General features: G+C 39.6%; 1 protein-coding gene across 13 annotated transcripts in view; it reads left to right on the top strand.

The window, feature by feature from the left end:
- Positions 1 to 22,944, top strand: part of LOC144684536 (general transcription factor II-I-like) — a 188,307-nt gene that overhangs the window by 52,167 nt on the left and 113,196 nt on the right. For all 13 annotated transcript variants that reach the window (XM_078548414.1, XM_078548416.1, XM_078548412.1 and 10 more), the window contains 2 exons: positions 957 to 1,094; positions 21,816 to 21,999. In XM_078548414.1, coding sequence (XP_078404540.1) covers positions 957 to 1,094; positions 21,816 to 21,999 — 322 coding nt within the window. The remainder of the gene's footprint in view (positions 1 to 956; positions 1,095 to 21,815; positions 22,000 to 22,944) is intronic.

The raw sequence follows: 22,944 nt of genomic DNA, 5'->3' as shown, positions 1-22,944 counted from the left end.
GGTTGGGCCTGTTCTCCTTGGAGTTTAGAAGACTGGGAGGTGACTTTATTGAAACGTGTAAGATTCTTTGGGGTGCTTGACAGGGTAGATGCTGAGAGGTTGTTTCCCCTTGTGGGAGAGTGTAGAACCAGAGGGCATAAGCTCCGAGAAAGAGGTCGCCCATTTAAGACAGAGGAATTTCTCCTCTGAGGGTAGTGAACCTGTGGAATTCTTTACCGTAGAGGCTGGGTCATAAAGTTTATTCAAGGCTTGAGTTGGACAGATTTTTAATCACTAAGGGAATCGTAGGTTATGGGGAAAAAGCAAGAAAGTGGAATTGAGGATTCAAATCAGCCATGATCTCATTGAATGGCAGAGCAGACTCGATGGGCTAAATGGCCTACTTCTTTCCTACGCCTTATGGTTAATGTACAGATTGCACATTGGGAAAGATATGCTGGTGTTGGTTGCTATGCCCAGACGTTGAACTTAAATTATATCTAGCTGAAGGCCAGAGTGTTTACTTTGAATTATTGACAAATTTAAGAGTATTTAGTGTGGAAAATGTTGAATTGTCAGGAGTGAGTTATGCATATTGCTTTTCATCATTTACAAATAACTCGCTTGATTACATACATGGTGCAAGATTCTCGACAAAATATATTTCGGTAGTAATCTGTTCCCATATAATGATCTGACTTCTCGTCTTACTATTTAAATGTTAGCATTTTCCATCCCTCGGGCATCAAATTATTTTAGGCTTGTGATATTCAGTATGCTTGAATTTATATTGTGATAGTTAAAATACATGTCGCTGGAGAAGCATTTTGGTGTAGCATATGTTAACTAATGACTGTTTTGTTTTCGAAACTTCTTTCAATGGGTTGATGTTCAGTACCAAGAATCTAAGACAAGTTTGTTGAAATGACTTCCAGTGTTCTCCCTGCTCGCTTTTGATAGTTATGGTTTAATTTCAGGTGTGGCTGAGGAACAAAAGGCAGCAGGAAAGCCCAGAAATGAAGATGTTCTCTGTATGACACCGACTATTGTACATAACCAGTCTGATGTTGAAACAATAAGAAAATCAGTTGAGGAGTTGTTTTCTTCACTCTATGGTACTATTATATTTCAATTGCCTGTGGCGGGGTGGGGTGGGGCGCGGGGGGGGAAATAGCATCGATGTACTGTGATTATTGTTTGTTGACATTTGTACAATTGAATGAAGTATTGCAAAGCTTTACTACTTGCAAATTCATCAATCCCACGCAAGACTGGTAAACAACGTAGGTTCTTTTATTTGAAGACTAATACTAATATATACAAGTTACAGGAGAGGTCAGCAAACACGTCTAACCTAAGGTTTCAATACGCACGCACACCCACAGCTAGCTATATGCTATTTTATATCACTTTCTTCAGTGATGACACATGTATACTATTTGCATATTCTCTTAAAGTGATACTATGACATCCCTTTTTTCCAAAGAAAAAGATTACACATAGTAAGAGTAAGTATACATAACATAGTAGGGTGGTTGTGAAAACTATTTACATAAAAGATAGATCTCCATTTACCATTTGAATTTTAAAAGTGTCTGTCCAAGCTTATTAATCCTTTACTGAGGTCAAGACTCACCACCTTGTTGTTCTTGACTTGTGGGTGCATTGGCATCCTGTGTATTATCATAGTGCTGTTTATTTTCATTGTGGTCTTCCACAATTTCATTGAGTTCATCTTGAAACATGTTCTTGATGCGGTTGGACTGTTGGATAATATGTAGCTGGGCAATTCTCTCAGCTGGCTTCTGTTTCTTAAATGTTGCCCCATTCGGTATTGTGACCTAGGCTAGCCGCATGCTTTGGATACTCCCGAGGGATGCCTGGTTCCCTAGGTGGGATGTGACCTGAACCTTTAGCCCTATGCGCAGACTACGCAGTTCTGCACCTACAGGTCGGTTGTGTGCTGTCTTCATCCTTTTGCGAAGTATCTCCTGTATTCATGAACATTTGCATGGGTAATGGCTTGGCAAGGTTGTCTTAACCTGCTTCCCAAATATGATTTCCACTGGTGAAGCCCATGTCTAAACTTGCCCCCTCAAATGCAATATGGAAGTCTTCTTTTGTTTCTCTATACTACTTCATGATTAATAGCATAACAGTAAGGGCCATTCACTCCACAAGACTGTTGGATCTGGGATAGTGTGGAGAAGCTGTCATGTGGTTTAGGCCACATTTGGCACACGTGTCCCTGAAAGGTCTACCAGTATACTGTGGCCCGTTGTCTAATATAATCTCCTTGGTTGCACCAAAGAAACTGAATATTGCCACAGACACGTTCAAAGTATCCTTCAATTGTCTGGTGATTGGAAACTTGGATAATAATCAGTGACACAGAGGAAACCATTGCCAGGACGGTGAATAAATCTGTTTATTTTGGACCAAAGGTGCATGCAATAGAACCGTGGGGATACAGTGGTTCCTTGTGTTGGTGTGGTTGGTGATGCTGACATGCTTTTCACATCCTCACTGCCTTTTCAATATCACTGTTGATCCCTGGCCAGTACACAGTTTCCCTTGCTAGGTGCCTTGTCCATTCTATGTCCATTTAACCCTGGTGCAGCCATGACAATATGACCTGGCTGTTATGGCACAGCGGGTGGTAAATGCTGAGCTGTTCAAATCCCAGAGGGAAACTTGTAACAACTGCTACAATTATTTTACACGATGCGTCTATTTCGAGATGCGTGCCTTGAATTCAGTAGTAATAAGACCACCAAGCCCTATAGGTTTCTTACAATACTAAATTAAACCTTTATTAATTAAAAAAAATGATTTTAAGCACATAGGCTTACAAATTACTACTATAATAACTCTTAGCTCCCCATGTTAATGTAACTCCCAGTTGCATCTCCATTAAGGCAACAGTTAAAGACATAGATTTTAAAAGACTCAGGTAAAGTAACACGATACCCTGAACAGTCGAATTGAAAGTGAGTTTTCTTCACTTCAGTTCATGTAGACAGCAACTCAAGGCTTAGCAGCTGAATAAGTGTGGAGGTTTTTCACACTTGTTAGATCTTAGAATTCCTTCCTCTTACATATAGCCTCATTTCCTTTATACAGGTTTCTTCCTTTTTAATGTAAATCCCACTGCCCCAATCTGTCTTTTCAACTCCCCTTACTAAAAAATGAGCCATTATAATTTAAAAAGACGGCTTCATTTTCTTACCCATTTTGCATTACCTCCTATACTTATTATACTATTTCATTACTAGATGCATGCACTAACATAACGATATATGTACAAATCCTTGGTATCAACAGAAATCATTCCAGTCTAGTGTCCAGGTTTTAAATGTCCAATTTTCCCTTTAAGCATAAAATTCTTGACAACGCATCTGCAAGCAGATTTTCTCATCTAGTCACATGTATAATCTGTAGATTAAATGGTTATAGCAATAAACTCCATCTGAATAGTCTTGCATTTCTGTCTCGAAATTTGTCCAGAAACTTTAAAAGATTGTGGTCTATATGAACAATTGTTCCTGATGAATTGTTTGCAACGTACAGCAGACCCAAAGTTCGTTTTCGATTGTTGAATATCTTCTCTGTTGTACATTCAACTTTCTTGAAAAATACCCTATTGATTTTTCAATTCCATTTTCTTCATCTTGGAACAATACAGCCCCAATGCCTATATCGCTTGCATCAACAGCCAACTTAAAGTGCTTGGCATAATTGGTTACTGCCAAAACTGGTGTCGTAGTTGATAGTCTTCTAACTATCAAATGCCTTCTGATACTCCTGTGTCCATTGAAACTACTTGTTCTTTTTTAATAGTTCCGTGATAGAGCAACCACACTGCTAAAATTTGGTACAAATTTCTGGTAAAACCCACTCATTCCCAGAAATCTCTGTTGTTGTAGTCATGGGGAAATCCACGATAGCCTTGACTTTCACATCTCTTGGAGCCACCTTACCATATCCAATGGTGTGGCCTAAATGTGTAACTTGCGCTTTTGCAAATTCATTTTGAGCCAATTTCATCACCAAATTAACTTCTTGTAGTCGACAAAACAATTCTTCCCAATGCTGTAAATGCTCCTCCCACATCTGACTGAAAACTACCAAGTTGTCAATATAAACAGCACAATTGTTCAGACCTGCAATTACTTTCAGTCTTGGAAGGTGCAGGTGGATTTTTCATACCAAATGGCATGAATTTAAACTGATATCGGCTTTTGTGACGCCAGATAGACTATATCTCCTTTGCTCTCTCCGATAACGGTACTTGTCAATATCCTTTTAGCAGGTCAATCTTTGTGATTAAATTTTGGTTGTCCCACTTTCTCAAAACAATCTTCCAACGGTGGTAAAGGATATGAATCCGCTTTTGTCACTGCATTCACCTTTCGGTAGTCCACACATAGTCTTTGTGTTTCATCTGATTTTGGTACCAGTGCAATACGTGAACTCCAGTTACTGCAACTAGACTTAACATATCCCCATTGGAATTTCATGAGCTATCCTCAGAATCTCATTTCTGTATTCAAATGGCATTGCAATCTGATGTATCTTCCTCCAGCTTTCATTTGCTGAAGCATAAAAAGGCTGCAATTTTCTCATCAAAACATTGCCCTTAAGGTAATAACATTCTGGAATACATTCTGCCTCTGTTTCTGAGTAAGCTGTCTGATATAACTGTTTTATTTGTGCATCCTTTTTCTGTAACTCCACTAACTGCCTTGAGTTAAACACCTCGGCTGCAATGTCCTCTGTTCTTTCCTCCTGAACAATGTTATCAAACACAGTGCCAGCTAATTGGACTTCCACATCTCCCTGCGTTTTAACTTCCTCCTCTTCCTGTTTCAACCTGTGAGTTTGTGATCTTGTTACCACACAATCTGGAAACAATCCAGGATGCTCTCTTTGCAACACTTCTACAGGCTGCTCAACTACCATAGGCATCACACACATCTGTGACCCAGCTACATCATTACCCAGAATACATTGAACCCCTGCAATGGGCAATTTTTTCCACTACTCCAACAATCACTTCACCTATTTTCCACTTAGTCTTTAAATTTACCTCCCATAATGGAATAGGTTTAGCATCTCCATGAACCCCACTTATTATCATCTGCTACTGCAATACTCCATCTAAACAAAAAATATCACTATCCCACAAGATTAAGGATTGACTAGCCCCTGTGTCTCTTAAGATTTTAACATCTTTACCTACTCCACCCCATACACACGGAAAGACTTCCCCTTCACATACAAAATCTTTAAACGTCTCTGCAACCAGCCCCTCAGAATTCTCCTCGGGAAATTGTGAACACCATTCCCACTTCCTTACCGATCACTGATTCTTCCTGTTTTACCTGTACACAAACCATTGATCTTTCCTGTGCCTGAACCTCAGAACGCACAGTACTTTTACTTCCAGAATTTTTCTGCACCCCAATAATCCCAACAGATTTTCCCTGCAATTTCCAACACATTGACTTCATGTGTCCAACTTTATTACGATGAAAACACCTCAATTTTTGAATGTCACTTCTACCCTCAGCACCTTCCATTTTATTCTGGAAAAAGAAACTTCCTGTGAATTTCCACCTACTCAATTCTCTCCCCTGACTACCCACCTTGCTTTCACCTTCCCACTTTCTATCCTTCTCTGATTTAAAAGGATGACAAAAAAATGGTTTGGCTCTATGAACTAACTCAATGATTAGCTATCTCTGCTGCTTGTCTTAACATTGGAACCCTTTGTTCCTCCACATGAGTTCTCACTACTGGAGGAATTGAATCTTTAAACTCTTCCAGAAGAATTACCTCTCCAAGAGCTGCATATGTCATCTCTATCTTTAATGGTCAGAGTTACTTTGTTTTACTCTTTCAAACTCAATATAAGTTTGCCCAGGTTGTTTTCTAAATTTCTGCCTGTGTGCCTCAAGAACCAATTTGTATGCACTCAAAATAGCCCTTTTTTTAACCACATAGTTCACTGACATTTCTTCTGACAATGAAGCATAAACCTCATGTGCTCTATCCACTAACCTGGATTGTAATTCCGGTTTTCCTGTGGCCATTTCATCTGTTTAGCTATCTTCTCAAATGAAATAGAGTGCTTCTACACTTCTTTCCTCAAACTTTGGAAGAGCTTGTACAAATTTAAACATTTCCTCACTGGGTTCTGATCTGGAAATAAGTCCTTCCTCAACTCCTGGTGTCTCTTTTTAACTGCCAGCATTTAAAGCTGGAATTCTCTCTTTTTCTCTCTCTTGCCTTTCTGTCAGTTCCCTTTGAAATGCCCTTGCTCTTTTCCTTTCTTTTTCTGCTGCCTCTAGCTCATGTTTTGTTCATTTGCAACTGAAATAGAGCCCATTCCAATGAATCATCCCTTGGAGAACTCGATCTCTCAGGTATTCCTTCCATTTCAAATGCTGTGCTATACTTTCAATTATGCTTGATTTCTTTACTCCTGCAGGTGACCCTAATTGTAACTTATCTGCCAATTCCAATAACTTAGCTTTATTTGCCTTTTGTAAACCAACCAAAGTTATTACTTCAATGCCCAGACAAATCTTAGCAATTGCCAAAGTCATATTGCAGTCTCACCACTTAAAAAAAAACTCACCAACTCCTGAATTCAAAGTGCTTCTCATACTTGTAACCTTAAGATTCACCAATTCCAAACCAATCCAGGAATTTAAAATATATCCCGCAAAGATCCCCCAATTTTGTTATGTCACAGCGGATGGTAAGTGCTGAGCTGTTCAAACCCCAGAGGGAAATTTGAAACAATTGCCTCAAGTATTTTACAATTTGTATTTATTTTGAGATGGGTGCCTTGAATTCAGTAGTTTAATAGACCACCAAGTCTTATAAGTTTCTTACAAAACTAACTTAAACCTTTATTAATAAAAAAATGATTTAAGCACGTACATAGGTTTACAAATTACTACTATGATAACTCCTAGCTCCCCTAGTTAATCTAACTCCCAATTGCGCCTCCATTAAGGCAACAGTAAAAAAAAAACAGATTTTAAAAGACCCAGGCAAAGTAACGCCATAGCATGAACAGTCTAATTCAGTGAGTTTTCCTCACTTCAGCTCCTGTAGGCAGCAACTTGAGGCTGGAGACTTTTCACACTTGTTAGATCTTAGAATTCCTTCCACTTACACACAACCTCATCTCCTTTATACAGGGTTCTCCCTTTTCAATGTAAGTCCCATTGTCCCAATATGTCTTTTCAACTCTACTTTTCTAATAATAAAAATCTTTCATAGTACCACTTTTATCAGTAAGCTTTGGGAAAAATAAACACACAGTTTGGCATCTCCTGGCTAAGTATAATATTTCACCACCTCTTTTGAAATTCAAATTATTCTGGTTTATCTAAAAATGCAAATTTTCCCTTTACACCTCATTCTAAAATTTTAACCATGTTTACCTATTTAGCGTTTCAAACCTAGTTTCTCTTTTGATACATCACAGCCTTCAGTCCAGCTATCTTTAATTCAATTAAGTCCCCTACACACACTCTCACACTATTCCTAATTTACAATAAATTCCAATAACGTTATGAAACTTATATTTTCCTGATACTAGTGAAGAGCTTCAGGTACAAGTACCCGTTTTCCTTTGAAAATCACACCTCTTGAAATAACTAGTTCATCTGTTAAAACCAAAAACCTGTCTGGGTGCCTGGTACTACTTATAACATATAAGGCCATCTTTCTACAGTTACTCTTCACAAGGCTTTCAGTTGTGGATCTTTTTGCTGTGTCTTCCTGAATTTGGTTGCACTTGTGCTGACCAAAAATTATCAGATTGACCATTGAGTATATTTTCTACTTCATTGTCTACTCCATCTATTTGTGGGTCTAGCAAAATATCTGCAGTTTTTTTGCATTTGGTATCCTGCTCAGTTTGTCTGAAGTGATCATTTTCTTACCTGATTTATAACGGACTTTGCAATTGTGGCCCTGTAATTTTATTAGAAGTTTCAGTTGCCTTGGTGGTGCACTTGCAGGTGGTCTGTGCCAAATCCAGTCTAATGGATTATGATCAATTTCCACACTGAGCAGTTTGCCAAATAGGTAGTATGGAATCTTGTGATACCGAATACCAGAGCGAGTATCTCGTGCTCTACGTTTGAATTAATGGCTTGCGATAGACTTTTGGAGCCAAATGCAGTCGGTTTTCCATCTTGCATAATGCATGCTCCTAACCCTTTCTGAGATACATCGACCTCCAAGATTTGCTCCTTTCTTAGGTTTTAGTACTGTATAACGTGTGTTTCTTCTGACAATGTCCGTTTAAGTGACTCAAGCACATGTTGATGGTCCTCCTGCCATACGTATGGAACATCCTTAACAACTCTCTAACTGATGATGCTCTTTCAACAAAGTTGGGTAAAGAAATTGAATAAAAAGTTAAGTAAGCTGAATAAGGGAAGGACCTGGAGATGGGCAGCAGCACCTCAAAGAGCTATCCAATTCATGACTCCAGATCGAACTGACCGCCTTTTGAGAAAAATCCAAGTGTGATGTCATAGGAAAGCAGTTGATTGGTGTGTATTTTTTGCATTTATCTTTTGAAATTTGGGTAATTTTAGCAATTGTAAGGTTTTATTAGTAGTAATAAGGTTTACTAATTGTAGCAACGCTTGTTGGACAGTAAATACTCACCATGCAATTTATCTTAACGGAATTTCAATCTGGTAAGTAAAACATTTATTGAAATGATAAAAATATAAGCACAGGCAAGACTAGAGACATTTAATTGCTTAAATTTTAATTAATTAAATGCTTTAAAGACGGCATGGAAGGCGATGTACGGCGGCTGCAGAATGTGGGAGCTCGTGGACACCAGTGTCATCCAAGTCAACCCGCAGTAAGTGTCTGTGGCTGGAGGAACTTGGGTTCAGAATCATTGAGCTGGAGGCGGAACTGTAGACGCTGACACATCAGGGAGGGCGAATGCTGCCTGGACACTTTGTTCCAGAAGGCAGTCATACCCCTTTTGATAGGGTTGGCAGATTTGGTCCATTGTCAGGGACAGGTGTAATTGTGAGTGAGGCAGATATGGGGACCATGAAGGTGGAAGTGGAAGAGCCTAAGCCCTTGTAATTGTCCAACAGGTTTGAGGTTCTTGTAGCCTCAATTGGACAAAAGCAGAAGCTGCAAGGAGGATGGGCGAACTGCCCATGATATTGTGGTACAGGAAGTCTTTTAAGCGGGATGAGTTAGTGGGAATGTAGTGGTAGCAAGGGACGGTATAGCCAGGGGGATAGACACAGCTACCTGCAGCCAAGAACGAGAGTCCAGTAGGTGGTGGTGTGCCCAGTGCTCGGGTTTTAGACATCCATTCCAGTCTGGAGAGGAATTTGCAGTGGAAGTGAGAGGATCCAGTTATTGTGCTCCAAGTAGGTACCAATGACGTAGGTAGGACTAGGAAAGAGGTTCCATTTGGAGATTGAGCAGCCAGGAGCTAAATTAAAAAGCAGAACCTCACCTCTGGATTATTACCTGAGCCACAAGCAAATTGGAGTAGGGTAAATAAGGTTAGAGAGGTGAACGCAAAGATTGATATTGGAGAAATGCGTTTCAATTCATGGAGCATTGGCACCTGTACTGGGGAAAGTGGGAGCTGTACTGTTGGGATGGCCTTCACCTGAACTATACTGGGACCAATGTTTTGGTGAGTACATAACGAGGGAGGTAGAAAGAGCTTTAAACTAAATAGTGGGGCTGAGGGATCATGTGATAATTTAAAGAGACAGGACAAGGCAAGACAGCAAGGTAGCAATGAGGAACTGATAATCAGTGTGGCAGGAAGGGTCAGAGCATACAAACTTAAAAGTGCACCAGCAAATAAGGTCAGAGGTTGCAAAAGTAGTAAAAAGACAGAATTAAAGACACTGCGAATGCTGTGTATGTTCAGATAACAAGGTAGATGAATTGATGGCACAAATGGAAATAAACAGATACGATCTAGTTGTCCTTGCATGGCTGCACAATGACCAAGGCTGGGAATGGAAATTTCCAGGGTATTTAACATTTAGTAAGGATAGGCAAAAAGGAAAATACGGTGCGGTAGCGCTGTTAATAAAGGATGATATCAGTACATTAGTGAGAGAGGATCTTCGATTGGAAGATCAAAATGTATAATCAGTTTAGGTAGAGCTAAGAAACAGCAATGGACAGCAAACATTGGTGGTAGTTGTTTATAGGCCACCAAACGGTAGTGGTAATATAGGGCATAGTATAAATCAAGAAATTAGAGGTGCATGTAACAAGAGTAATGCAGTAATCATGGGGGACTTCAATCTACATATAGCCTAGGTAAACCTAACTAGCGCTAATGCAGAGGAGGACAAATTCTTGGAATGTATACGAGATGGTTTTCTCGACTAGTATGTTGAGGAACCAACTAGAGAATGGGCTATTTTAGAACTAGTATTGTGTAATGAGAAAGGGTTAATTAATAATCTTGTTGTAAAGGAGCCTTTAGGGAAGAGTAACCAAAACATGATAGAACTTTACATTGAACTACATTACTTTCGAGTTTAATTGGAAATTAGGGTCTTAAATTTAAAGAAAGGAAACTACACTGGTACGAGGGGAAAATTGGCTGTGGTAGAATTGGAAACTACATTAAAAGGGATGATGGTAGACAGGCAATGCCTAGCATTTAAAGAATTAGTACATGGTCTTAACAAAAATTTATATTCCTTTTGAGGTACAAAAACACAGCAGGAAAGGTATTCCAACAGTGGCTAACAAGAGAAGTTAAAGATTGCCTTAGACCAAAGGAAGAGGCTTATGAAGTCGCTTAAAAATGTAGTAAGCCTGAGAATTAGGAGCATTTTAGAATTCAGCAGAGGAGGATGAAGAAACTGGTGAAGGGAAAATAGGATATGAAAGTAAACTATAGAAAACACAAAAGTGGACTGTAATGGGAAAGATTAGCAAAGACTAATGTGGGCCCACTACAGGCAGAGACAAGAGAATTTATATTGGGGAATAAGGAAATGGCAGAGAAACTAAACATACTTTGTGTCTTGTCTTCATGGAGGAAGATACAAAAAAACACCCCAGGAATACAAGAGAACCAAAGGACTAGTGAGAATGAAGAACTGAAAAGAAATTAGTATTAGAAAAGAAAGTGGCACTAGAGAAATTAATGCAATTGAAAGCTGATCAATCCACTGGACCTGATCTATATCCCAGAGTGTTGAAAAAGGTAGCTGTGGAGATGGTTTTGGTGGCCATTCTCCAAAACTCTCTAGATTCTGTAATGGTTTCTGCAGACTTCACGGAGCAAATATAACCCCACTTTCAAGAAAGGAAGGAGAGAGAAAATGGGCAACCACAGACTTATTAGCCTGACAGTAGGGAAAATGCTAGAATAAAGAACGTGATAACAGGACACTTTGAAAATAATGGTAGGAGAATCAATATGGATTTACGAAGAGGAAATTGACAAACCTGGTAGAGTTTTTTAAGGATGTAACGAGCAGAATAGACGAGGGGGAAAAAAGTGGATGTGGCGTATTTGGCTGTTTAGAAAGCTTTCAATAAGGTCCCACACAGGAGGTTAGTAAGCAAAATTAGAGCACATGGGATTGGAGGTAATATGCTGCCATGGGTTGAGAATTGGTTAACGGACAGAAAACAGAGTAGGAATAAACGGGTCATTCTTAGGTTGGTAGGCTGTGACTACTGGAGTACTGCAAGGATTAGTGCTTGGGCCCCAGCCATTCACAATCTAGATCAGTGATTTGGATGTGGTGACCAATTGTAATATTTGCAAGTTTGCTGATGATACAAAATGACACAAATGGGTATGTGAGCTGAGGAAGATACTAAGAGACTTTACAAAAGGGGCTTTAGACAGGCTAAGTGAGTGGGCAGCACATTGCAGATGGAATATAATGTGGAAAAATAGAAATGCAGAATATTTCTTTAAATGATGAGAGATTGGGAAGTGTTGGTGTTCAAAGGAACCTTGGTGTCCTTGTTCATAAGTCGCTGAAAGTGAACATGCAGTTGCAGGAAGCAATTGGGAAGGCAGATGGTATGTTGGCCTTTATTCCAAGAGGATTTGAGCACAGGAGTAAAGATATCTTGCTGCAGTTGTATAGAGCCTGGGTGAGACTGCAACTGGAGTAATGTGTACAGTTTTGGTCTCCTTACCTAAGGAAGGATATACTTGCTGTAGAGGGAATGCCGCAAACGTTCACCACACTGATCCCTGAGATGGCAGGATTGTCGTCCTACGAAGAAAGATTGGTGAGACTGGGCCTATATTCTCTAGAGTTTAGAAGATATCTGATTGACACATTCAAAATTCTTAAAGGGTACGATAGGGTAGATGCAGGAAGAATGTTTCCCCTGGCTGGGGGAGTTGAGGGGTGGGGCAGGAATGAGTTTCTAGAACCAGGGAACACAGTCTTGGAATAAGAGGTAGGCCATTTAGGACTGAGGTGAGGAGGAATTTCGTCTGAGGCTGTTGAATCTTTGGAATTCTCTACTCCAGAGGGCTGTGTGTATTCAAGACTGCAATTGATGGCTTTCTAGATATTAAAGATATCAAGAGATATGTGGATAGTGCAGGAAAGTGGCATTGAGTTAGAAGAATGGCCGTGATCCAATTGAAAAGCGGAGCAGGCTCTATTTCTTATGTTCATATCTCTGCAAGACTCCTCGGTCTTGTGGACTTAGGCGTATGTTGTATGCCTTACATCTTACTTCTTGATCGGGTCAAAAGATCCTGGAACTTGAATAAATAGTCAAAAAAAAATTAATATGACTGTCACCTCACCTGGTATTTCTTGCTGTTGGAGACGAGCCCTTCACGATGAGCTGCTGTCATTAGTGAGTGTAAATTTTGATCATGCTCTTTGGTTTTGCCCAATACCGCAATATCATTAGCAATAAATACGCATCCGGGAACATTTTCTCTAATTCTGTCCATGTACTTGTGGAACAGATCCTGACTAATGGAAAAACCAAAAGGAAGAAGTATCTTCCAAATGGTGTCCCAGAAGTTCTGATTGCTTCAGATTCCTCTGCCAAATGAACCAACAAATACCTGTGTGTGCTGTGCAACTTGGAGAAAAACATTGCTCCTGTGCATTTGGGATTCAGTTCCTCTAATGTCAAAATCTTATGTGGGCATCTCTTTTTTAAAGTGAGATTTAGACGTCTTGGGTCCAAGCATACCTGGATTGTGTCATCTTTGTTTCAGTACGCATCTGATGGAGCTGCACCAATTGGCGTACTGATGCACACACCGGATAATGCCGTTCTGCTGCATGTCATCCAGCTAAATCTTAAGTTTCTGTATGTGAATGTTGCATTTTCTAGGAGGGTCGATCAGGATTCCGTCTTCCCTGTGGAGTACTACAGCATCACCTCTGAAATTTCCTTTAGCATCAGATCTGTCTGGGGTTCACCTGTTATAGGTCGTGGTCTGACTCAGTGAGATTATTCCTGGCCTCTTCTGCGATTGGTATCTTGGTGATCTTGTTTATGCTCGCAATGTTGAGTTCCGTACACGCCAGTAACCCTGCTACAGCTGGTCCGCTGGTGTCCACCAGCTACAATACTTGTGTCCATGCAGACTTGCTGTAGCTGCATTTCAATGTAAATGTAAAGGTGCAATGGATGGGTGACCCATTGTATGCAGTCAGTTTGGTGGTTGTTGATTACATCTAGGTCCAGATAAATACCCTTCAGGATTCTGACTGGCAAAATGTTCGTATTTGCCCAGTGTCAACTTCTAACGGTGAGTGTATGTTTGCTGCTTTTCGTTGATCATGTGATGCTGATAGTAGCAAAGGCTCTAAATGTGTGACTTCAACATATTGTGCAGAATATTAAGATCAGTGGATGGGCACACGCCCGACCCGGCCGAGCATAAAAAGACACGCAATGACGTCGGGACAAGCATCCTGATGTTAGCACACCTGCTGACAATTAAAAGGCTTGTTAAGGTCATTAAAAAGGTAATTAAATTCAAATTTACACCGCCCGTCCAACCTAATGGTTGCAGGCAGGCGAAAAGGCCAAGCGGCTTTTGCACTTTTTAGGAAACATCATCCATGGGGCGGGATAAGGTTTCCTAAAGCAAATAAAAATCAAATTAAAATTTTACACTTGAATTAAAAACTGTCCCTGTTCATGTGACAGTCACATGAAGGGACATGTTTTATGACATTTTTATTTAAAGTGTTTCATCTCCCTGAGGCAGCTCTGTGTCTCGGAGATTACGAAGCACTCACTCGCGCGCATGCGTGAAGTTCGTGCTTGGCCCGCTTGCACCCCCCCCCCCCCCCAATCTGCACAGGTGGCACTGAGCGCTGCTTCATGCGTTCCATGCTGGGTGGGCTTTAATTGGCCCGCCAGCGTGAAATCGCGGCATGGTGCCAATCGCAGGCAGCGGTTGGCTTCCTGACTGCCTGCACACCAAGGGCAAAATTCTGCCCATTGTGTCACATTCACAGTGTAGGAAGCCTGCTCACTTTCTAGTTGAAGATTTCTCCACTCTGAATCTTCACCTTGGTCTGCCTTGCAACTAACCTTTTATCTAAAATAAAAACGAAGTGCTGGAAAAACTCATGGCAGCATCTGTGGAGAGAGAAATGGAGTTAACCTGTTGAGTCCAATATGACTTTCCTTTGGAACTGGAGAGAGGTAGTATGTGATTGGGTTTTATGCTGTTTTTTTAAAAAAAGCGGGTGGGAGGAGCAGGTCCTCCATTTTCATTTTGTTCCCCTAGCGCCCAGTGTGTATTTTGTTCTCATGTTTTTGCTTTCAGACAGAGCTGACCTTTATTGTGCTATTATCACCTACTCTGACCAAGCTTTGTGTCTTTACTACTGTCATTACCATTCCCTTTGCCTGTGCTCCATGACATCTTTGTCATTTAACTTCCCAATCTCTAACCTGTCCCTGGCCTCCTCTTTTGCTCCATCTGATCCACCCCCCTTTTTCAGCAGCATGAAACCTATCACATTCCTACCTCTCTCCAGCTCCGAAGGAGAATCAAATTGGACTCTAAACAATAGCTCTGTTTCTCTCTCCACAGATGCTGCCTCACCTGTTCAATTTTTCCAGCATTTTTGTTCATATTTCAGATCTCCAGCATCTGCAGTATTTTGCGGTTAACCTTATGTGCCTGCATTTATGTTGGTCTCTGGCGTACTCCCTGTTGTTGCTGCCTGTATGTTGCATGTATTTTTTCTTTTTATGTCTTACTGTAGTCTCTAGTTCCACTTTAGGAACTGGGTTTCCTGCATTGGCGTGTCCAATACTCTCAAGCCGCATGCCTTTTCAAGGTCTTGGAACACAGGACATCTTCGCAGTGGGTGCAGGAGACCCCACTTCCCAGATGGTTTGCATAGTTTCTGTCTTGGTAGCTGCACCAATACTTGTAGCCACATCCAGTGCTTGCAGGCGTTGTTGTTCAGCCACAGTGGCTTCATATTTTTTGCAATCTTTTAGCAATGTGTCAAAACCTTGTCCGTCTTTTGCTCCAAAAGATCTTTTTGGAAGGCTTCAATCGATTTTGAAGCTAGGACTAGCTCCATCATCTGTTCAGACAGTTCAGCTTCTGAAAAATTGCCTCCTTATCATGGTACCTCCTGACGAACTAATTAATTCTTGTGGTTGTTGTCTGTAAACCATCGGCTCCAATTGGTGTATTCTGAAGTTCACCTTGGCAGCTGACTCTCTGGTATGTTCCTCAGCTTAACAGGGTTTTTCTGATTCTCCTCACAGGTTTAAAATGTTGACTCTATGGAGCCCCCTCATTTCCTATGACTATCCTTATTTTCACCGCTTGTTTATCTGTTTCTGTGATGGATAAAGCTAAAAAGCTTAATTCCACCTAAATTCGGATGGGACATCTGTGATCTTCCATTTTTGCTGGGAATTTGGTGGTCATTTTCCTGATGCTGCTTGTCTCTTGTAGACATTCCTGATTTGCAGAGGATTTAGAATCTCTCCGCCGAGAGTTTCAGCAATGCTGCAGCTGTTTTTTTCCCTCTTGCCTGTAATTCAGGCCTTCACCATACTCAGCCCAGTGGCACGGTCACCCTGTTTCATGTACTTCTCATCCTTAGCCCCCTCCCCCACAACCACAAAGCAGTTTTGTGCGGCAACTGCACCCGAGGATGCCTCAATGGCCCCACAGCTTTTCTTCCCAACTCATGGCCAACTGCACAGCGTGACCCCGGGAACTGACTTGTTAATTACACTTTTCATCTACCCTTCAAATCAGGTACTCGCTGTTCAGTCGGAGCCCTGTTTCTAGAGGGACTCTGTCTCCTGAGGTTTCACTGTACAGCCTCTGCCTTAGCTGCACGACAGTCTGTCTTGCACCAGATCTTGTCTGTGGCTTCTCCTGATGAAATTCATCTTTATCTCTGCATCGTGGTCCCAGTCTTCCAAATTTACACCACCACCACGGTGTTGCGTTACTTGCTTTCTTCACGTAAACTCACCAATCACACACAGGACTGGTAGACAATAATGTAAATTCTTTAATTTGAAGACTAGCACTAATTTGAAGACCAGTACTAATTTATACAAGTCACAAGAGAGCTCAGTGTGTGGATGCACACACCCAGCTAGTCATGTGTTGTTCTACATCATTCTGTTCGGTGACACATTGTACACTATGCATTGTTATGGCCAGGGTAGGAATGAGCTGGTTCCTTTCTTTGTCCCACTCCTGGGTTGATTATAATAGAGTTTAAATTTTAAAAATGTCATGTCACATTCAATATGTACCTAATTCTTACACTGACCTGTACACAGTTAAGCCAGCCAGATTCCATGAGTTAACAAGTAAGGCGTTAGTTGTATTACTAAAACTCACTCTGGTAAGGATACAGAAATTATTAACAGCTTTAAAAATGTACAAAAATGTCCAACTTCCCACTAATGCAAAAAACACATGCACAAGTTCCCCAGGCATGCACAAAAAGAAATAAAACTTCACGGAGTATCAGATGTTAAAATTTGGTGAAGTTTTTTAAAAAAAAGAGAAATTCAAAAAAATTATTCCCAGATTGTCCGAATGCTTGTTCAGAGCTAGAGTGTCACTTTCCACAGAGGCTGCTGATTTCTCACTGAGACATCGCTCTGCAGTCATGGCTGGTTGATTCCCTTCTCTTGAAGTCAGTTGTGTTGAGTTGGAATCCTCCTTTTAAGAACTCCATTTGCAGCAATGAAGCCTTCTGGTGGGTTTTCAAAATTCAACAGGGCTCAGCTTTGTCGAGGGAGGGGTTGGTAAGGCTGTTGCCCCTACTGTATGTGTGACAATCTCTCAGTTCAAATCCATTCCAGTGTATTTTGCACCTAAGAGCTTGGTCACGTGACTTCTTGTTTCAACCTGGACCATTGTCTCTTGAGAGCTCTGTAACTTTGTCTCCATGATGTAGCTTGTGCCCTTCACAAATGTCTTTTGCATAGCACAAAATGTTCTTTTCAAAAAGTTCAGTATATTTATCTCCAGATGACATTATGAATTAATATTCTATATAATATAGCACACCTTCATAACAGCATAATCTCTTAAACTAATACTACAACCGAAGGTAATCTAATAGATGTATTTTTAATTGAAATACACCTCAAGTTAGTAGAGGGAAATAATGTACTCACCTGAGTGAGCTTCAAGGGCTAGGTCCTCATTATTAGGCTGCGTTATGATGTTGATTGTTACAATGTGTGGGGTAACCATAAATCAAAATAACGAACCTTGCCAAATGACCCCCAGATGAATAAATTACCAGCAAAATTTCACTCTTTACAACTTTTACTTTAATTTGCATTGATCATGGTTTATATTAAACATGAATTAAAGCCAAATGATACTTCAAATAAAAAGATACATTTAACTTTAAATATTCAATAAAACAAAGATGCATCTTAGAACCACAAGCATCCACATCACTTCCCACAGACATGTGGCACTACTTGCACTTTCACAGTTCTCTAACTCTGCCTCTGGTATGTAGGATCTTTCACTTCCTACTTAATTGTTTCGGCCCTTGAGTTGCATTTACCTGGTGCCGTATTCCATTTGAGGTTCCGGAGACTATTGTTATCCAAATGACATACTCCTGCGGAACCACCTTAGCTAGGTTTAGGACAGTTCTGATGGCACAGATTCCCCAGAGATTCCTTTATCTAACCCTTTACTAAACCCCATTAAATAGCCTGACTGGCTCTGGCAAAACTGAAAATTAAAATTACCCAAAAATTGGGCAACCTACAATTATTCAATTTGCAATCCCTGCTCTAACCTGTCTTTGGGGTTCTATTCTATTTAACTGTATTACACACACAGCTCCTTATAAATGTGCCTTTTCTGTTTTCCCCTCTGCAGCTCTCCTTTGTGTCTGGCCACATGGCTTTTTCATGTTAACTAACTTCCTTCCTGTTAATGCTGCTTCCAGGTCAAGGGTCCCTGGGACGAGTAGTTCTTATTCAAGAAAATTGCAATTGATCCCAATACAATTGATGCAAACTGTTGAAAGTGCTTTTCAAACATGCTTAAAACCAATTACAGATTCCACAGACATTGTAAAGAAATTACAAATTCTCCTACTGTACTGCTTTCAAGTATAATGTAGTGTAACCAAGACCAGCTTGATTGCAAATAAAAACAAAGTGCTGGATAAAGTCAGCAGGTCTGGCTGCATTTGTTGAGAGAGAAACAGAATTGATGTTTTGAGTCCAATATGACTCTTCTAGCCATATTGGACTCGTGTTGAAACTGTTTCTCTCTCCGATGTTGCCATGCTATTATTTCAGACTTGGCATCCGCAGTATTTTGCTTTTGTTTTTAGCTTGCTTGCAAATATTGAAGGCCATGACAACAGGCAATCCTGCAAGGTAGCTGAGAGTTGAAATCACAGGAAACTAAATTAGTGGCTATGTACTCCATAGCCTAGATTCTCTAGATTTGGCGTTTGTAATGGATCTCATTCAGATTGTGTCCCATCTGTGCGCTATGGGAAGTCTGAACAGGATAGATGACCCACTCATTTGATTCCAGCTGGCAAGAGTCCCCCAAAATTAACTAATTTTGAAAGTCCAATTTTTTCTGTATAATTATAAAATAAATGCAGCTGTCCTTTTCCTTTTTGTTGCTTAACTCTGAAGACCTGCTTGCTTCCATCCATTCTGTTAAGTTGCACTTTATTACATTTGCACCAAGAGGCACCTGCAATCTAGCACATGTACTCTTGGAAACCAAGGATCTCTCTCTTGGACAAATAAGAAAAATGAAACAGAAAATGCTGCAAATACTCAGGTCAGACAGCAACTGTGGAGAGAGAGACAGAGTTAACATTTTCACCATTGACCTGAAATGTTAACTGTTTCTCTCTTCGCAGATGCTGCTGAACCTGCTGAGTGTTCCCAGTGTTTTCTGTTATAACTCCCCATTTCTAACAGCTGAAGTATTTTGCTTTTGAATTTGTGAAAAATGAATGTTCTTTTCTCTCTTATTGACTGGGAATGTGTACACATTTAAAATATATAAAATCATTAAAAAAAATCCACAGAAATTGTATTTGGCCAATTTCTCTTTTTATTGGCTTGGTTTTGTACCATCACTGTTTTGAGGTTTGCCCGTTCCTTGTTCACTTCAGGATATAATATTTTTGAAGAAAAAGGTTGAAGTATTCGGTTCATTGTAGTTTACTGCTTTAGAATATGAATGCCTGGTAATAGCTTCCCTGATTTGACTGTGCCTAATGTGCTTGCCTTGACTACCTTGTTTGGTGGATTATTCTAGTCGCTGAGTAAAAATGTAAGTTATGAATGGATTTTTCACTCAAATCAATACTTTGCCATTAATTCAGTATTCATTTTAAAAATAAGAACTGCTATAATTCCCAGGGGAATGAAAGTTATCATTGTCTCTAAAGAAATTTTTCATTTTGGTTGTAAGATCATGCTTTACATTGTCTACATAGTGTGCTGTTGGCAGCAAGTGTGTGCAAGGAGTTCCAAGTGTTTTCTTTTAGAAGTAAAAAATGTGTGCTTCTATCCTGCTGGCCCTCCCATAGATCCAACAGGGACTGGCAGCATACTGGAGTGACAGGAATGGAGAATGTGTAAATCTTGGATTTCCATTTCTTACAGCTTTCCCATGTGACCAAGGACGATATAAAAATATCAGTTCCCTTTTTGAGGTGTTTCCTGATTGGTATTGATCTTCTCTGGTATTTACATACACTTGGAAATCTGTGTTTATTACATAGTTAGCTTTTCCTTAAAATGTTTCAGTTTTGTAATTGTTATGACGTGGCAGATGATGTGTGCTAGGCAGACAAAATCCACAAGGGAAACTTGGTCGCTCTATCACAATGGTTTTGCAATTTGTATGAGAAGATGTGTGCACTGAATTCAGAAGTAATAAGTCCACCAATTAGAAATTTTAAGAATGAAATTAAAATATTTTTAACAAAATAAAAGATTTCAAGCACACACAAGACTACAATTACTACTCTAATAGCTCCTAAAATTCCTAATTAACCTGACCCCTAGTTACACCCCATTTAAGACAACAGTCCAAAATGGATTTTAGATTTAAAACAGAACCAACAAGTTAACACAATACCCACTTGACAGTGGAATTCCAAATGGCCTTTCCCTAACTTCAGTTTCATTATATAGCAGACTTATGCACAAATGGCTGGAGGCTTCATTAAGGCTATTTCATACACTCCTGTTAGATCTTACATGGCCTTCTTCCACATAGCCTTTCATTTTCCTTTATATATGTGCTTTTTTTTTAATATGTAAATTCTATTGTTCCATATGTCTATGAACCTGTATCTTCCTCATAAATATAAAAACTTTCATGTTGCCAATTTTGCCAGTAACCTTTGGGGAAAAATAAACACACTCCTTAGCCTTGCTTATCTGGCTAGTTGTAAACAGACTAAGATCCCCATGAAATCCAACAATCCTTTCATTTATCTAAAAATGCAAATTCCCATCACACGTTGCATGCTAAGCTAGCATCCATGTTTATTCAACATGTCAAGCACATAGCTTCTTTTGTTGATTTCAAGCTTGTAGTCTACTTGATTCTAAATGTAATTAAATCACAGAGACAGACTCAACTATACTTTTCCCCACAAACCATCTTCACAGTAAACCAGAAAAATATTATGAAAGCTATTATACTTTCATCACAGTAATTTAGTGTTTTATCTTTGGAAGCTTTTCAATCAGAAAATCTTTAGTGGAACTTCTTTTTACTCTAACACTATTTCCAGACAATACTTGAGTGTCACTCTACCTTGGTTGGTTCGATTTTGGTTGTATTAAATTACAAACTACAAAATTGCAGAAATTTATAGTGAATAATGAGTGGTATTGATCAGACACTCTGGATGAGTTAACTAAAATCAAACCAACCAAGGTAAAATCATACACGGTAATCAGCACAATTCATTACTGTATTTACTTTGTGGGCCCCATTTCCAGGCATGGATTTGTTTCCTCAAGATACTGTTAAGATTTACAGATAATGAATCTGCTCATGGCAAGGTCCTTGCTAGTGCTAGAACTAGTTGTATAAAACCAAGTGAATTTAATTTCATTCTGTTACTGTACTTTATTGTATCCAAGAGTGTATATGTGGACTCTTCAATCCTGGATTTTGGTGTCTAAAGTATCAGACCTTTCAGCATTCTGCCAATCTTGTTACTACATATCTCAAAAGATATTTTTATGCTATTGTTTTTCTACCTTGTTTGTTACCTTGTCTCTGTTCTATCTAATTTCAGGTAAAGCTCTTGGGAAACCTACTCCAAACCCTGTGCCATATGACAAAATCTTGAAGGACCCAGCTGCTGTGGCAATACAAGGACTTCCTGATGGCGTGTGTTTTAAGCACCCTTCAGATTATGACAATGCAACGTTAAAAAAGATTTTGGAGCAAAAGGCAAAGATTATATTTGTAATAAAGAGGTAAACTTTCCCCTGAAGCCTAATTTTAAGTGTACGTTTCAGTTCCTATGATGAATCAAGTGCAGATGATGAGCTGCACAATTTAATGACATAAGTCTCATCATGAGTGTTGCTGCAAAACAGTACTTGCCAGACCATCAAACTAAAAAAAACTAATTTTCCATATGAAGCTGGTATAACATGAAAAATATGATGTACAGGAGGTTATCTTTTGGCTCTAAAAACTTTGTTTAGCCACTGGGTTTTGGGGAAAAATGGGTGGCTCCCTTACCACTGATGCATATAAATCTCTTGTTATCCCATGACTCCTAATTTATTTATTTCCCTGGCTCCTGACAGGCACTAGTTGAGTATTGAGGCTATTTAATTCTTTGCATTGATGTCAGTTCTTATTAGTTAACTGCAGAAGTCATTGTTGACACTATAGTTTATAACTAAACTGGAGATTACATATGCTTCTTGTTGAGCTGCTTCACAACCGTTTTATAAGAGACCATTTATCTTGCAATCGTTGATACATTTGATGCAATAGAATGAGATTCTTTGTTTACTTGGATCATCTTCTGGCTAGTGCTTAGTGGTGAAATGGAAGAATTCAAGAAATCCCTTTTGCAGAATTACTCCCTGAACTGCTTTGCAAGTAACTACTTCTGTGCACTCGAATCACAAACCATAGTGGATATTCAAGGTATCCAGCCAGGATTACTTTAATACAGTAGAGGGAACATTTGTGAGTAAACTTTTGAATAAGTTAGTGCAGGGCAGCTTCACTAGAGGATGTTAATTCCTTCTAACTCTAGAAATTGCTGGCATTGTAGACTGTACATAGTTGTAAGAAAGGACTAATATGAATATTTATAGGCCAGATTTAACTTGCTCAATAAGAATTGCTTAAAACTACCCTTGCTAGTAATCTCAGAATTATCCATCTTTACTAAAATTGCT

Source organism: Cetorhinus maximus, chromosome 9, assembly GCF_964194155.1.
Source record: "Cetorhinus maximus chromosome 9, sCetMax3.hap1.1, whole genome shotgun sequence".
In the NCBI taxonomy this organism is placed as follows: Eukaryota; Metazoa; Chordata; class Chondrichthyes; order Lamniformes; family Cetorhinidae; genus Cetorhinus; species Cetorhinus maximus.
Note: the sequence above shows the minus strand (reverse complement) of the source record. Positions and strands in the feature narration are given on the sequence as shown.